This window comes from Delphinus delphis, chromosome 18 (genome assembly GCF_949987515.2).
Source record: "Delphinus delphis chromosome 18, mDelDel1.2, whole genome shotgun sequence".
NCBI classification, from domain to species: domain Eukaryota; kingdom Metazoa; phylum Chordata; class Mammalia; order Artiodactyla; family Delphinidae; genus Delphinus; species Delphinus delphis.
In genome coordinates this window covers 66,902,041-66,917,406 of record NC_082700.1, presented here as the reverse complement: position 1 = coordinate 66,917,406, position 15,366 = coordinate 66,902,041, and the positions used below count along the sequence as shown (strand labels likewise).

Sequence of the window (15,366 nt, the reverse complement as noted above, 5' to 3'; positions counted from 1 at the left end):
TTCCTGTTTACATTTTGTTTCACAAATTGGAGCCTGTGCAGATTGAAGAATTCTGAGTTTCCTATGGTGTCAAAATTCCATGCAGCCCATGTTGTTTTGAGATCCCTCCCTCATTATCCCATACAGGCAGGGCCCTAGAAGGAAATAGGTAGCACTCTCAGAAATTGAAGCAAGTCTAACAAAGGGACTATTTTGAAAAGTTTGGTCAGGGTTTAGGGAAACCAACAAGGAATATTGCAGAACCCTGGAGGTTAGCAACAGCTGGGTTGCCACTGTCAACCTGTGGGCTAAGGGAGTGGGGAGAGAGAAACTACACAGAGGGGCCACCTGCCCCGGCTCAGTCCTGGCATGGGGGCAGGGAGGGAGGCACCCCCTCCCCACACTCTCCCTCTGTCCACCAGTCTCCTGCTGGCCTTCCACTGGCTGAGCCCAGCAGGCAGGCCAGCAGTCCTGGTGCGTCGGCCCGCATGGCACAGAGCGAGGGAGGAACGGGGCCAAAAGGGACTGTAGTGGGGAACTGGAAAATACAGTCCGTCCTCATTATTTGCCCAGTTGCTAAAATTTCTTTGTTACCCCAGAATCAGCATGAGGCGCTTTTACAGTCATTTGGGGACATGGCACAAAGCAGCAAAAAATTTGAGGCCACACGTTCCCATCTGAGGCTGAACAGGCAACACTCTGCCTCCTTGTTTCAGCTCGTGCTGTAAACAGGGGTCCTTCTCTGGCCCCCTAGCATGGTACTGAAGTGCTGTCCAGTGTTCCTGAGCTCAGGAAGGTGATTTACAGAGAAAATACTTGTCAGATAAGCTCTGTTCAGGCAGGAGTTACAGTGCTTTGGGTCGTGGGTTCAATATTAATGAATCAACAATATGTACTAAATGAGGTGTCTTTAAACAGAAACACATGTAAAACAAGGTTATGTACTAATCAATTGCCAAAAATTTTGTAACCAGAGGCTCTCTGGAGCCTAATCCTGTATTTCCCCAAGAAGGGCGTGTTCCGTGTTCACAAATTTAGTGTCGGTGGTGACCATAGAACATAACCACAGCAAATAATGAGGATCGACTGTATTTGGCACCCTCAGGTGTTGTTTCACAGACCAGCAACGGTGAGGTTCACCTGGCAGGTCACTGACTTGTCTTAGCCAAACTGCATCTACTCAGAAATAACAAACATAAAATGTTTGTACCTACAGAACATCCCAAGAGAGAGTTAGGAACAAAACACATTCTGTGGTTCCGCTGTTTACATCTCATCCAAGCCTGGCAATTTTCTGTAACCCTGTAGAGTGGTCTAAGCATCTACTTTTCCTTGACCGAGAGTGCTCTTAGAACCGCCAAAGTTATATAGCATATCTTCACTTTTATAATGCTTCTCGAAAACAGTAGCAGTAGGGAACGTGGCTCATGGAACTTGTCTGACTGCTCGACCTTGTCTCATACCAGGACATATTGCCCTGCTTCATGTTGCAAATATTTCCTAAGCTTCCTTATGCTGGAGAGACAAGGGTGAGCATGATGTGATGTGATCATGATGTGATCTGCCCCAACACACAACACTGCTTCTGATGCTTTCTTGCCATTGAGGAGAAACACCTAAACCACGGTCCCTTAGAATCTGAATTGAAAGTTGTCTCAGTTCTTTGTGGCTTAGAAATTTCTACATTTACGTGTGTTGATTCACTCCATAAACTAGCTGTGTGCCATGTGCCAGCTCAGTGGTATATGAGGGAGTGCCTGTCTTAGAAAGTTTGACCTAGTGTGCTAGTCCTCAAGCTTTAGTGTGCTTAAAAATTACGTAGATTTTCCTATTACAAATACAGATTCCCATTCTAACCCACCCCCACCCATCCCCAGATTTAGTTGGGTGACTGTAGCGCCTGGGCATCTGTATTTTAACAAGCATGCCAGGTGATTATTCCGATACAAAGGATCTTCGACTGTATCTTGAGAAACGATAATATAGTGGAAATGTGAATGATGCCATGATGTACGCCATTGCCCGAGCCAGGTCACATGCTTACGGTTATTCCCAAATGATAGATAAAAGAGATAGCTAGCTTCATAAGAAAGGTTAAATTAAATCAGTCAGTCCTAAGATGGGGCAAATATTTAATTTAAGTGAAAAAACTTTAAGTGAAAAAACTTTAAATACCCTGCAAATACACAGGCTCATAATGCATTTTCAAGCACACACATGCGCCCATGCACAGCATTAGTGAGCTATTTCCACAGACAGGTGCTCGGTGCCGTCAACCGCATGGCTGTGGCACACCTAAAAATGACTGGCTAATTACATCTTAAACAGCTTCCTGAATGGCTTACGAGCTTAGTGTACTGAGATCTTTTTAAGTCTAGTCTAATATCATAAAATGTGTACTTTCCAGGTGCATAAAGCTCATTGAGGTTTTTTTTTTTTCCCCGACCAGTGATTACTTATAGTTCTTTGCGTGTATTGACAATTTAGAAAAAAAATAACTTGGCATTTAGATTTTAAGCAAGGGGGAAAACTATCAGACTTTCTGTATGATCGCCTTTCAAGGTCACCACTCTGACCGCTGTCAGTGTAAGTTCTGGTTTTCAAGCGATTGCTGAGAATTCAAAGTAAATTCATTCGTGGAATTTCTGTTGAGAATATTATTCATATATGCCCCGATGTTTAGTTACTATGATGTCTTAGTTTTTTTTTTATATATAAATTTATTTATTTATTTTTTGGCTGTGTTGGGTCTTCGTTTCTGTGTGAGGGCTTTCTCTAGTTGCAGCAAGCGGGGGCCACCCTTCATCGCGGTGTGCAGGCCTCTCACTATCGCAGCCTCTCTTGTTGCGGAGCACAGGCTCCGGACGCGCAGGCTCAGTAGTTGTGGCTCACGGGCCTAGTTGCTCCGCGGCATGTGGGATCCTGCCAGACCAGGGCTCGAACCCGTGTCCCCTGCATTGGCAGGCAGATTCTCAACCACTGCGCCACCAGGGAAACCCTGATGTCTTAGTTTTTATGACTCTTTATAATTTTGTGTTGACATATGGTCTCTCAAACTTAGCTGTCTGTGATTGCTGGTTATTTCTATTCAAAGAATTGTTACTTGATGCACCAGCTGTAAACATCGAGGTATAGAGTTGACATTAGCTTGAATAATTTACCTTACCAAATTAAGCTTTATGCTCAGTAATCCATACTCTACCTTTATGAGAGAAGGACTTAACCTTTTTTAAAAAATAAAAGCCATTTTTAGTTTGTTATTGGGTAAAATCTCTAACTACTCTGCTTTTTATAGTATAATTACCATTTTCTACAATAAAAAGTGATATTCAGACTGATACACTATAGATCCTGAATGCCTCCTGAATCAAAAGAAAAGATAAAATAATGTCCAGTAGCATATATTGGTTGATGATGTATTATTTCCTAATTCTTAATTACCATCAAATTGTGATACTTATTTCATAGTTATTTACTAAGCTCTATTCACTCTATGAAACATTACTGTTTTCCAACCATTCTGGGAAGTGTCCCTGGTTGAAGTCTACTTTTTTGTACCAAATATGGCAGATTTTTCTGTAGTGAACTGAATTGTCCATAGTATTGATATGCCACAAGAATTCAGGTTTCATCGTCATTAAACTTTCCTTGTGTTTCTGGTTTGACAAATGAGTAAAAGTAGTATTCAAATCTTAGTCTCACAATTAGGAGCATTTGGCCCAGGAGATTCTCATAAACTCTATTTGATATATATTTAAGTGACTAAATCTAGAACCATTCAAAATATACCTGAAAGGCTGCTATACGCAGACGCCTTACGAGGCATAGACAGAACATCAGAACATCATTTTAAAATCAAGTAACATCTTCCTTATATAATACTTCCTTGTTGTGATAGTGAATGTATGTCTGTGTGCATTTTCATTTCTCATAAAATTATCTGTTTCAATTATTAATTTATTTTTAGAAAACTTTTGAATGTGGCTATTTAATCTGTGTATTTAATCTTTCCACCTCCCCGACCTCATCTCTCTGCCCTGTTTGACTCAGATTTTATACTCTGGCCCTCAAACTACTTACAAATGTCTCACACACCATGCTGCCATCTCTCCCATGTCTCTGCCCAGGCTGTTCCCTCTCCCTGGAATGTCTCCCCCCTCTTCCTTGCTATTCCCACCTTTCACCTTCACCTCACTAACTCCTGATGATGTGTAAGACTCAGCCAGTCATCGCTTTCTGCAACCTTCCATGGCCCCCCATCCCCCATCCCTGGATGGGTGCTGCTCCTCTCTGCGTCCCTGATTCCCTGCGCGTTTATCAGCACACTCACCACCATCTTTTGTAATCTCTTTATGGATCTGCATAGAGATCTGAGCTTTATGAGCAGGAAGTGCTCTCTTCACGTGATTCTCGGCCTCCCCTGGACTCACTCAGAGACACACAGACTATCGTTAAGTCAGTAAATGCCTACTGCTCTCAGTTCAGAGTGTCTACCTTCTGACTTGCAGTTTGGCACGTATTTGAAATCACTGTGGTTTTCTCTGTCCTCAGTATCTTAGCATGCACGTCAAATCTCTTCCAGTCGGTGGTCGTGAGTCTCTAGTCCATCAGTTCTAGCTGCTTCAAAGGACAACCTCTCTGTGTCTTTAAGGGCCTCCTCCTCAAAGCCAGTTTCGTGTATACCACATAACCTGATAAACTATCCCAAACCCACCCCCAGCCCACGTTTAGTAAAAATCTACGGAGCCATTTTTATAAATTACAGAAACTTAAATTTTACTTATATAGGTTTGTTTTATAAACCCAGTGTCGAGTACAGTGCCTTGTATGTAGTAGCTTCTTGGTAAAATGTGTGAATGAATGAATGAATGAAAGAATCAAGTTAATGATGTGGTGTAGTGACTGTGCCTGGTTATAACATTTATAACTCTTTGAGAAGAATGTTCAATTTTATATGAGATTATATTGAAGTTACTCTAGAGTCTTATTGTGCTGTAACTGCTAAGCATGGAGTTAAGAACCTTTAGGTCTCTCTGATCTCATCCACAATAAATAGGGTGTCATCATTGTGTATTTACATCTACAGTGTGAACCATACTATAGTTTGAACAAAACCCAGTAGTGAGAAAAGAAGGGGCCAAATGAGTAGTCTGTAAGTTAAACCTAAGAATAGCTTTAAGATGGGTAAATTTCCATGCCTTGACTATTTTGTTATCAGAAGAATTCCTTGGTTGTACAGCATTCTCATCCCTGATGGGAAATTGGGTCTTCTCAGAATTCATTCACCTCTGCTGTAGTCCCACAGCATCACTGAGAATGAAGATGCTCAATAAATACCCAGTGCAGTGTCTGTGATCTAAGATATGTAAGAATTGCAAGGCTTTGATAAAGGACTCGTTTCCCTACAGCGAAGGACAGCTAATAGTAATATTGTTACATTACTAACAAAAATGCAGATCGATTCATTCATCCAAGAAATTCTTGCCTACCAAATATGTATGTGGCACTGTGGGATATTACATTACCCAGTAGAAGTAAGATACCATTTTTCAAAAATTAATACAAAGTAGAAAGTGATGATTGAAAAAGAGAAATTTGTTTAACTGGCCTATTAATTACATATAGCATTTAGTTTTCAGAGCATTTTAATGGATAAAATTTTATTTGATCATCACAACTACCAAATTAGATTAGACCTTTATTACCTTCCCAGTTTTACAAATATGCTAAAGTAAGTACGTTGACACTGACACTATACAAGTTTTATTTTTATGCTTTTCTTTTATGTAGCTTTTTATAATCAGAGAAGCATGAGAAAAATCATAAAATCTTGTCATATTTAACCTGGATAGATTCTCCATTGGAAAAGATTTGAGACAAAACTAAGAGAAAACGGAGAGAGGTTTTGCAACTTCATAATACAAATGCACAAAGAAAAGATATGGTGTTAGGACCTTTGCTTACTTTTTTCTTTGTCTATAGCTGTTAGGATAATTACTACATATTCTGGCTTCAGTGTTTGCACTTAATGAGACCTACCATAAAAGTATGAGATAACTGATATACCTCTTTATAAGCATTGGTACAGAGTTTAGTCACACAGATGACAGTTTTATGATTTCTATGTTGTAAATATGACATAGGAATTAAATGTCTTGCTTTAAAGATGGTTTGTTTAAGTCAGTTAGGTAGTATTTTCTGGTAAATTGATTCACAACTGCTTTTAAAATGTTTATTTTCTTTGGACCTATAAACCGTAGACATTAGGACTATAATGAAACATTAGGCTGGTAATGAAAAACACAGGTCGTGCCCTTCATTTACAGAACTATGGAGGATACAAACATATTAAAAGGCAACTATAAAAGCCTTAAAAACTATATTAGCAGATTTAATCTAGCAGTATATAAATAAGAGGAATATATTGTGACTAAATGGTGTTTACCCTGACAATGCACCGTTAGTCCAACCCTGTAAAAACCAATTAATATAATTCACCATATTAACAGAATAAATAAGGGAAGTCTGATGACCATCTTAATAGATGCAGAAAAATCATTTGAAAAAATTCAATATCCATTCATGAGTTAAAAAAAAAAATCCTAGGAGTAGAAAGGAACTTCTTCAAGAAAAAAGATTATCTACAAAAAACCTACAGCTAACATCATACTTTATGGTGAAAGACTAAAATGCTTTCCCCCTAATATTGGGAACAAGACAAGAATACCTGCTTTACCACTCCTATTCGACATTGTGCTGCAGGTTCTAGCCAGTGCAGTAAGGTAAGAAAAAGAAATAAAACTGCGTATATTGACATAAGATGCAGTTGTCTTTTGTGACAGAAGTGACCTGAAAGAATTTACAAGAGAAGTTACTAAAACTGAGTTTAGCAAGATCATAGGACATAAGATCAGTGTACAGAAATCAATCAACCTTCACGTTTAGAGATTCTTATACCATAGTTTCACCATATTGTTAACAATTATTTTGTGTAATTCCTACAAACAGGTATGCTGGATGACTTTAAATCTTACTCAAATAAAGGCCTTTACTCCAAAAAAAAAAATCATCAAAATTAAAAAACAGTACTGTTTATAAAAGCATCAAAAACATTGAAAAATTAGGTGTAAATCTGTAGAGATTTATATGCTAAAAACTACCAAACACTGATGAAAGGAATCAGAGAAGTCCCAAATAAGTGGTGCGAAAGACTCAGTATTTTTAAGATGTCACTTCTCCCTAAATTGATTTATAGATTCAAAGCAATCCTAATCGAACTCCCATCTGGAGTTCTGGTAGAAATTGATAAACAGATTCTAAAATTTATATGGAAAAGCAAAGGAACTAGACTAGCCAAAACAATTTTGAAAAAGTTGGAAGAGCCGTGCTATCTGATTTCAAGATAAAGCAGTGGTTCTCAGCTAGGGATGATTTTGCCCCCTCTCTCCCAGGGAACATTTGGCTGTGTCTGGAAAGGTTTTTTAATGTCACAATTTGGGAAAAGGGGGAAGGGTGGTGCTACTGCTACTGGCATCTAGTGGGTAAAGGCTAAGAATGCTGCTAAACATCCTATAATGCATAGGACAGCCCCCCAGAAAAAAGAGTTATCTGGCCCAAAATATTGTTCATGCCACTGTGGAGAAACCCTTCTATAAAGCTACAGTAGTGATCAAGACGGTGTGATATTGGCACAAAGACAGACACATCTATCAATGGAACAAAGTAGAGAAGCCAGAAATAGACCCACACAGGTATGGTCAGTTGATTTTTGACAAAAATTCAAAGGCACTTCAATGGTGAAAGGGCCGTCTTTCATCAAGTGGTGTTGGAACAACTGGACATTCATATGGGAAAAATAAGTTGACCTGTACTTTACACTGTATTCTAGGATCAAAGGATCCTAGACTTAAATATGAAATATAAAACTATAAAACTTCTGGAAGAAAACATAGGAGATAATCTTTGTGAACTTGATAAAGATCTCTTAGATGTAATGTATAAAGCACAATCCAGAAAATAAAAACTTGATAAATGGAGCTTCACCAAAATTTAAAACATCTGCCCTTCACAAGACACTGTTAAGAAAATCCAGAGACAGGCTACAGATTGGGAGAAAATTATAAATCACTTTTATGCAAAATATATAAAGAACTCTCAAAACCCAATAATAAGAAAATAACCCAATAGAAGAAGAGTGAGGAAAAGATTTGAATAGGTACTTCACCCAAGCTATATAGATGACAAATAAGCACATGAAGTTTACTCAACCTCATTAATGAAACCCTACTCCAATGGGCTTAAATAAAGGTCGAATAAATTGACTTCCATTAGTAAATTCCACAGAGGATTGACAAATCAATCTGATTGTTTAACAAAGTGGTAAAGGATACAGTTACTTTGGAAGGGAGGAGGAGCTCTCCACTCTGTTAATAGGGCAGACAGGCCCCTGGCTGGCCATGGGATGTCCAGTCTGCTGAGAGCATCTGTCCCAGCATTCCCAGCAAGGGTCCTAAAATTCACCCTGATTGGCCAGTTTAGGTCACATGATGAAGCAGTGATTGGCCAGAAAATAGATTTATGCTGGTTAGTTTAAACCTGAGGCACCTGTCCCAGCCCTTGAGTCATAGTGTTAGCTTCTTCCAAAGTTCAAGGGCGTTAATGGAGGCAGGGTGACTGCGCAAACTTAAGTAGATAGAAATTTTGAAAGGAAAAGGGAAAGAATGTTGGTGAGGCAGGCGTAGTGCCTACCACACTCCATTACTGAATTGCTCTAAGATGTTTAAATTTGTTTGAAGTCATGCTTAGTGACTTTCCATGTCTCAGCATTGTCATTTTCCTCAGAAAGGAAGAAAATCTACATTATATTTAGAAAAAGAAAACTAAGAACAAAAATTGAGAGCCTGTGTGAAACCATCAATTTCAATTTTTTTCCATGCATTTAACTATTACACAGTTACACAATGTGACCCTTCGTTTCTGTTTGTAAACATGTTTGGAAAATAGCTCATTAAAAAAAAGAAACATGGAAGTTAGTGTTTAAAAATATTACATATTTTGAAATTTTCTTCCTGGCCATCTTAACCGTTTATGTATTCTGCAAGGAACACAATGCCAATTTCCCTGTAACACTCTTTCCTGGCCGGGGGCCTTCTTCTTTGATCAGGATGTGCTCATGGAGCTCCTGGAACAGTGTGCAGACGGACTCTGGAAGGCCGAACGCTATGAGCTGATCGCCGACATTTATAAGCTCATCATCCCCATCTACGAGAAGCGGAGGGATTTTGAGGTATCTGAGTGGTTTGTTTTCTCCCGTTTGAGAGGACAGTGGAGTGACACACATCCCCAGACATTCTTATATGCAGAAAGCGCAAGCAGGCCATTTGAGCAATGACCTCTGACCCGCCACGTGACACTGGCAGTCGCCACCCTCAGAGCCATCAGGTGTCACACCTCTACCCAGACCTCAAATCTCAAACGACAAGGGGTGGGAATTCTGGCACTCCACCTCTTAGCTAAGGAATGGAGTAGGAAAAGCGAAGACTGCAAACGTCATCAGAGGACTGAATGGGCTTACTGCACTGGAAATCCAGTGGGTCTTCAATATGCAGGATGGCCCTTTGGGTAGAAAACAAAACAGTTGGATAATGATCACTACCAGTTGTGCTGTCAAAATTCATTCTTGATTTTTTTTTGAAACTCAAGTCCAACGAATTTTCACCTATGTAGTATCATTTCATTGTTATTTTAAAATAATTCTACTAGTTGCAAGTGGGAAGAAATGGGGTTTGTTCTGCTTTCCAGAGGCTGGCCCATCTGTATGACACACTGCACCGAGCCTACAGCAAGGTGACCGAGGTCATGCACTCAGGCCGAAGGCTTCTGGGGACGTACTTCCGAGTAGCCTTCTTCGGACAGGTGAGCCTCCTCTCTGTTCTCTAGGCCGTCCCAAGTCCTTTTTTTCTTGTTTAAACTCTATATACAAAGTGGTATTTTGTAAATTTTCTGTTTTCTAGAAATGCTAATTTGATGAATTTGTCATGTTTAGTATGGTTCTTATCTTCCTCAGTAGTAAACTTTCTGCCTTTTTTTCTTTCTTCCTGTCTTTTTATTACTTTCTTAAGGCAGCGGTAAGTTCTCCTTCCATAAGATATTCTTAGCGGCATCTTTGGTACCTCAGTGTGGTTTGCAAGTTTCCTTTTCAAGTCTGTATGTATATCTGTCCAGTCATTACAAACTCCAAAACAAAATTAACATTTTATTCCATTTACAGAAATAAATCACCTGTTCCCTTACACGTCTATACTGCATGTTTTAAACCAAAATTAAGACTTTGTGGTTTCCTTTGTCCCTGTGCTTCTCTATCTTTTATAATACAATATCTCTGCAAGTAGATTTACCATTGTAATATTTCAGAAACCCTTTAGAAAAGGGGTCATTTAAATTTAACTGAAAGTTTAACCTCCAAGTCTCTAACATGATTAAATAGTATAAATTACAATCCATTTATTCAGGGTGTGTGGTTTTCTATGAGCATTCTATAACCTTCAATTTATCCTGTTATTTATTGTCTTTTATAACTTTATAGCAATACCAGTTTACAGACAGTGAAACAGATGTGGAGGTAATTACAGTAAATACATAAAAAGCAAGTAATGTAGTGAAATCACTGCATCTAAACTCCTAGTTTGATGTGGGTGTTTTTTGTTTCATGTTAGCCTGCATTTTTTCTTTTATATACTGTGTTTTTTGCACCATTTTCTCTCTTTCATTTTAGATGAGAAAATTTTTTTTTTAATTTATTTCAAATATTAACCCAATCTGGGCTTTTTAGTTTTCAACCTTTTTCACTTCCCATGCAATACTTAGCCTTCTTGTATCGAGACATGATTGGTGCTAAAACAGATGATGACTGGTGATAATGAAAATATTTCCTGATCTTATGCTACAGCCCTTTAATATTTGTCTCATCAGGAGGACAAAACATAATTTACACCAACTTCACATAACTTTTGCCAGACCAGAATGCTTCCTTTTATGCCGTAAAATCCCAAGTAAACGGCAGAGATCAGGAGAAGCGTTTCTGAGGCCTGCAGATAGCAGGCTGCTGAGTCATGTCTTAGTGAGTCTTAGTGAGTTCTGCTCCTTGGGAATGTGAAACAGGCTTGAATCCCATGATTAGACTTCACCGAGGGAACACAGTCTTGAATCCCCAATCTTTCATTTCCCTCAACACTTAACGACAGCATTCTTGGATGAGTTTGCAATTTTGTGTTTCGCCTTTACCTTGCACCCAGACCTCACATTATTATCATTTTCCTTCCTATTCGGAAAGCCTGATTTTGTTTTTAGAATCATTCCCTTTTTTGTTGTTGTTAACTCCTGTAACAAAAGAATCCTTCCTGGGTGGTAAGCCTTGGGCTTTATATTTGGGGATAGCTCTAATTGTGCTTTATGTCACAGGGATTCTTTGAAGATGAAGATGGAAAGGAGTATATCTACAAGGAACCCAAACTCACGCCTCTGTCAGAAATTTCTCAGAGACTCCTTAAACTTTACTCAGATAAATTTGGTTCTGAAAACGTCAAAATGATACAAGATTCTGGCAAGGTATGACTATGCTTGGAAACATATTATAGCAATATAATATTGTTTTTTTATGTATGATTGATCATATATTATATATTTATAAATGTGGTAGAAAAAAGAAGACCCAGGAAAAAGTCAGGAATGGTTGGCCTTGAGTGGCAGGTGTATTTTTTTTTCTTAATACCTTTCTGTGCATCCCAGGTGTCTTTCATTAAGCAAACCTTTATTTCATAATTTTAAAGATATTATTTTACAAAATAATTAACATCTGAAAGGATGTACTGTTTTTAGTCCCGCTATTTAGAAACTCTGTAGGAGTAGGGTCCTAGGTTCTGTTTGTCTTTGTAGTTTTTCCTTGCACTTAGCACAGTGCCTGGCATGTTACTTGACACTCTGACTGTCTGATATATGGACAGATGGACGGGCAGACAGAGAGACCAAGGAATGAACTAATTAGCCAGCACATTTGTAGGAATGAGATCTACTTTCTACTTAGAGAGGCTGTCCTCTGCTGTATCGCTCTCATGAAAACCCTTTCTGAACGTACACGTTTTTCCTATATGTTTATGTGTTCCACTGTCTTCAGGGCATCTCCCGAGAGATGGGATCCCTTTGTTTCCGGAAACTCAGGCCAAGATAGAACTTCTGTTCTTTGCATTAAAAATGCTTCTCCTGGGCTTCCCTGGTGGCGCAGCGGTTGAGAGTCCGCCTGCCGATGCAGGGAACATAGGTTCATGCCCCGGTCTGGGAAGACCCCACATGCCGCGGAGTGGCTGGGCCCGTGAGCCATGGCCGCTGAGCCTGCGCGTCCGGAGCCTGTGCTCCGCAACGGGAGAGGCCACGACAGTGAGAGGCCTGCATACTGCAAAAAAAAAAAAAAAATGCTTCTCCTGCTCAGTTTCCAGCAGCAATAAGTTCTACCTTTTTCTCAGTTCATCCTTTTGGAGGATCCTTCGTTCATTTTTGGGGGGCCTGAGCCCTGCTTTGGAGTCCCCAGTGTCTGGAATCTGTTTCCTTGGGGCCCTTCATTTTCTCCAGAGAAGACTCTTCCAGTCTCCTGCCCAGGTGGTAGGGAGGGGACAAGGGAGGGGGAATAATTCTGAATTCTGGAGGCAGGGGATGAGCAAGGGCGAAGGTCCCACGTCCGGCTTGCAGCCTTTCACCTGCCCTCCCTGCATCCTGCTCTGTTCCTTGCCCCTGCTTTCTGCTGAGACTGGTGAACCCACTTAGACTCTTTCCAGACCGGTTTCTCCAAGGAACGGTCTCTACTCTCTTGTGGGGCTGGAACTAGGGAAGGGAACCCAGGGTTCTGCCACCTCACATAGACTTTGGGCCACCTGCCACCCCACACGAAACCCTGGTCCTGGTCCTCTACAGATGCCAGTCTGTTCAGGCTCCATAACAGATACCATAGACTGGGTGGCTTATAAACAACAGAAGTTTATTTCTCACAGTTTTGGAGGCTGGGAAGTCCAAGGTCAAGGCACCGGCAGATTCGGTGTCAGGTGAGGTTCTTCTAACTGCTTCACAGACTGCTGTCTTACTGTCGGGTCCTCACATGGAGGAAGGGGTGAAGGAGCTCTGTGGGGTCCCTTTTATAAGGGCACTAATCCCATTCATGAAGGCTCTACCCTCCTGACCTAATCACCTCCTGCCTCCTAATACCATCACATTGAAGGTTAATATTTCTGCATGAGAATTTTGGGGGAACGCAGACAGTAAGTCTATCACAACAGGCTTTTGTGGGGTGATCTGACTCCCCTGTTGTTGCCCCTCTCCATGGGAACTTGGGTTAGAACTTTCTCTCCCAAGTCAGGAAGTACATCTCCATGCACCTGCCTTCCAGATATTCATTAAATTCATCCACTGCTGTTCTGTCCTCTCTTCTTGGTCCTTGCTGGTTAATTCTATACTGTCATTTTAATAGAGTTGTGCAAAGGAAAAGGGACAAATGTACATTGTTGGTCCATTTTTAGCTAGAAACCTCAACACAACCTTATTAAGACCTACTTCCTTTCTAGACCAAATCACTCAGGTCCAACTTGCCTTTTTCTCTGAAACCAAAACCTTTGTCTGGGTCAGGTTGTGGCTTTAACCTTAACAGCCTTCTGTTAAGGTTCTCACGCATTAGTTCTTCTTGCCCTTTTGATATGTGGTCCTTGATGCAGCAGCTGAAAGACGTCCTAGACCTTCTTCTCTTCCTCAAACACCAGTTCTTTATTCCTTCTGCTGAGGCACACATACAAGTTTGAAAGTGAAAACTAGGGAAACACCACTGAAATACAGGCAAGAATGGTCATTTCCTCTGCTTTTAAATTGTTTCTGCTAAAGAAAGTTAAGTCTAAGAGGTTCGAATACAATTATAGTGATTGGCCTGATGGCCTTTTCTAAAAGAAAAGTAACTCATGACTAGGTATTTTCTGAACTTGTAGTTTAAGGCACTTGCACATCTGTTTTTCATGTTTCTTCACACACGTCTCTGTTAAGAGAACAGTGGTGCATGATAATTTGGGACCAGTAAACCCATCTTGATCTCAGTTGTTTGCCCTCATTCCAGGATCGTCTCCAAATTCTCTGTATGGTCATTTCTTTCATGTCCCCTTTTATTGCTGTAGAAGCTTAAAAACAATACGTGCAAAGTAGATTTATCTCCCTAATAAATTAACTTTTTTTTTTGTATGGAAAGTGCCTATGTTTAATTTTCTAGCATGTCACAGAAGTTAGAGCACCACGAGGTCTAGCCGTGTAGTTTTAAAAGCATTCATGTGCTGAGTCTGTCAGGAACTAAATTTATAATCTGAGCAGTCTTAGATTAGTCTGTACCTGTATTAAATTAATTCATCTACATCTGTTTATATCTAATCTATCTACAGATTAACTATGATTTGGGGGCCTAGGCTTTAAACATTATTAGTAAAATAAACATTTTTGTCTCTAAGCCAAATATGTAAAACTACGGCTTAGAAAATAATCAGAGGAATCCAGATGGGGAGTCATTCCACACACAAACTAGCATGATGTCTTCAAAAAAGTCAATGTCATGGGAAAAAAATAGTCTAGATTAAACAAGACTAAGGAGACAAAACTAAACGTAAAATGCAATCATTGATTAGATTCTGGTTCAAACACAAATAGCTATAAATAATATTCTGGGACATTTGAGAAATTCATCTCAACTTGGTATATTTGGCACTATTAGGAAATTAGTGTTAATTTTGTTACATATGATGATGTATTGTGGTTATGGAGGAGAATATCCTCATGTTTAGGAGATGCTGGCTCAAGTGTCATGATGTGAACCACTTACTTTGAAATGTTTCAGCTAAAAAAAAAGTCTACATATACGTGTGTGTGTGAATAGACACATATAAACAAATACAGCAAAGTATTAGCAATTGTTCTCAGTGGTGGGTATGTGGGTGTTCATTGTACTATTTTTTTTCAAACTTTTCTGAAATTTCCCAAAACTTTTACTAATACGAAGTGGAAACACACAGCTTCGGCATGCTTGGGAGGAGTCCTTTCAATAGCCATAGCGATATTCCATTTCCTTTATGCATTTAAAGGTCAACCCGAAGGATCTGGATTCCAAGTATGCGTATATCCAGGTGACTCACGTGATCCCATTCTTTGATGAGAAGGAATTGCAAGAAAGAAAAACGGAGTTTGAAAGATCTCACAACATTCGCCGCTTCATGTTTGAGATGCCCTTCACCCAGACTGGGAAAAGGCAGGGAGGCGTCGAAGAGCAGTGCAAACGGCGCACCATACTGACAGGTACAGTCTTCCTGGCCCCTTTCT

General features: G+C 39.9%; 1 protein-coding gene across 12 annotated transcripts in view; it reads left to right on the top strand.

The window, feature by feature from the left end:
* The window catches only part of DOCK9 (dedicator of cytokinesis 9), a 378,503-nt gene that overhangs the window by 351,092 nt on the left and 12,045 nt on the right, over positions 1-15,366 (top strand). For 7 of the 12 annotated variants that reach the window (XM_059995755.1, XM_059995754.1, XM_059995763.1 and 4 more), the window contains 4 exons: positions 9,143-9,265; positions 9,781-9,894; positions 11,440-11,586; positions 15,132-15,342. In XM_059995755.1, coding sequence (XP_059851738.1) covers positions 9,143-9,265; positions 9,781-9,894; positions 11,440-11,586; positions 15,132-15,342 — 595 coding nt within the window. Of the gene's footprint in view, positions 1-9,142; positions 9,266-9,780; positions 9,895-10,564; positions 10,601-11,439; positions 11,587-15,131; positions 15,343-15,366 lie in introns of all 12 variants that reach the window. The other 5 variants (XM_059995756.1, XM_059995766.1, XM_059995762.1 and 2 more) reach the window with 1 other exon arrangement.